Genomic DNA, 2,180 nt, shown 5'->3' with positions numbered 1-2,180 from the left:
GCAGTTTAAAGCACACAAAACTTTCAAGCTCTGCGATGATTTCAACAACCGCGAAACTGCAATATGGTCAATGGTGGTTCTGGAGACATCCAGACAGGTTAATTTTGGTAGCTTCTCCCAATTATCTAATGCAACTTTCCACTTTATGTTTGATGTCCCGGCAACAGAGAGGTAGCGAACAGACACAACTTTTCCCAATGCTTCTTCGTTGATGTTCAGACAATCTAAGAATCCAAGATCACTGAGCTGTGGGCAATGTTTGGCCAAAGATTCTATAGCCTCAGAACTAACATCCCTCATGCCAGAAACCCGTAGCTTTTTCAGTTTAGGACAACAAAAGGCTATAACTCTTATAGCATCACTGGTGATCTTCTCACAGAAGTCAGGTCCAAGTTGAAGGCTCTCAAGAGCGTCATGGCGTGCCGCAATCATAGACAATGTAGCATCTGTAATCTTCCTACAATAGTCGCCGCTAATTTCAAGCAGATTCCTTGCTCTGAGATGAATGATGGCATCAGCAGAGTCAACGCCACGAAACCTTACCTTCTGAAGATGAGCACACCGAGTAGCAAGAGTAGGTGCCATTGAAAGATCAAACTTGTGAGCACGAAGATCCAATGAATTCCACAGACAAGAAGAAGCACCAAGGCTTCTCCATGTCCTACAAGTCGATGCTAAGCTAGCTCTATCGCGATAATTCAATCGATTAAACAGATAAAGTACAGTATCATAAGGCAAACTAGTCCAATCCGCATACTCTTGAACCTTAGGTGCAACATCCTCGTCGTTGCCAATCACAGGATAACGATAACTTGGTGAATCAAGCTTGTTCTTTCCTTTTTCCTCCACTCTCTGCCGCACCCTACGACTCATATCTTTGATCAGATGTATAAATATACACACTCTAAATGAGAAATCCCTCTAGCAGCTACCAAAATTAAAACCACTTTGGTGATAACTTATACAAAATTAAAACAGATCCTACTCCGCATAGATTATAATCCAAACCTGTAGAAACAAGAAGAAACATAAAAGATCAAAACAAATCCCCCAATTTGTAAAATTTAGAATAACCCAATGGTTAGCTCCCAAAACTAAAATCCAAAGAGAAACCAAATTCAACAAAATGGACAGAACTGAGAATGAGAACAAAAACCCTCGAATAGACAAGACTTAAAAAAGAAACACAAATCTCTGGCCTTTACTATTCGAATTCAATTCAGACAAAGCTCCATTGGAGATTATTAAAAAAAAAAGTGAAAGAGTGATGATGATGGTCGGAGAGAATTCAGGCGAGCCTAAAGAAACTGTATTTTTAACACACAAAAGAGAGGAAGAGGGCAAAAAANGAGAGAGAAAGAGACGAGAAGGGCGGTGTTGAAACTACAGCTCATATAGGTATTCGCAAATTGTAAGAGAGCTTCAATCACCTCCTTTGCACGGTACATTATATATTACTAATTACCACTCCTCTTTTCTTTTTTTCTTTTTTCTCTTTTCTTTTCTTTCAAAGTTAATTAAGATTTTTTACTTAATGTTACCATTTCTTTTGAATATTTTGATATATGTTATTTTTTTTGTTTTTCTTTTGGTTTGACTAGTGTTCTAAAATGTGGTAAACCTTGTTTATGAATAAAGATAAGTAATATCGCCATGGATCGTTATAAAAATAATGTAATGGTACTAATATTAATCGATTTTTCGTGGGTAATATGTATATTAAATCAAAAATTATTTAAAATTTTGATTCGAAAAATATAATGAAATTTTAACGGATTAACTGTTTTTTGTCATATTTACATTGAATTGTAAAAAAATAAAGTAACACAANCTCCCTCAATTTGTAAAATTTAGAATAACCCAATGGTTAGCTCCCAAAACTAAAATCCAAAGAGAAACCAAATTCAACAAAATGGACAGAACTGAGAATGAGAACAAAAACCCTCGAATAGACAAGACTTAAAAAAGAAACACAAATCTCTGGCCTTTACTATTCGAATTCAATTCAGACAAAGCTCCATTGGAGATTATTGAAAGAAAAAAAAGTGAAAGAGTGATGATGATGGTCGGAGAGAATTCAGGCGAGCCTAAAGAAACTGTTTTTTTAGCACACAAAAGAGGGAAGAGGGCAAAACACACCTTAAAGTAATCACCTTTCGAGAAAAAAAAAAAAAAAAAAA

The 2,180-nt window shown here is 35.9% G+C and overlaps 1 protein-coding gene across 1 annotated transcript in view; it reads right to left on the bottom strand.

The window, feature by feature from the left end:
- LOC104753236 (protein ARABIDILLO 2-like) overlaps positions 1-2,180 on the bottom strand; it is a 4,668-nt gene extending 2,488 nt beyond the window's left edge. Inside the window, exons 1-2 of the mRNA XM_010475518.2 lie at positions 2,140-2,180; positions 3-1,008 (exon numbers count right to left, since the gene is read on the bottom strand). Of these exons, the coding sequence (XP_010473820.1) occupies positions 3-873 (871 nt within the window). The 5' untranslated portion in view covers positions 874-1,008; positions 2,140-2,180. The remainder of the gene's footprint in view (positions 1-2; positions 1,009-2,139) is intronic.

This window comes from Camelina sativa, chromosome 16, assembly GCF_000633955.1.
Source record: "Camelina sativa cultivar DH55 chromosome 16, Cs, whole genome shotgun sequence".
Taxonomy (NCBI): domain Eukaryota; kingdom Viridiplantae; phylum Streptophyta; class Magnoliopsida; order Brassicales; family Brassicaceae; genus Camelina; species Camelina sativa.
This window is presented reverse-complemented; position numbering and strand designations above follow the sequence as displayed.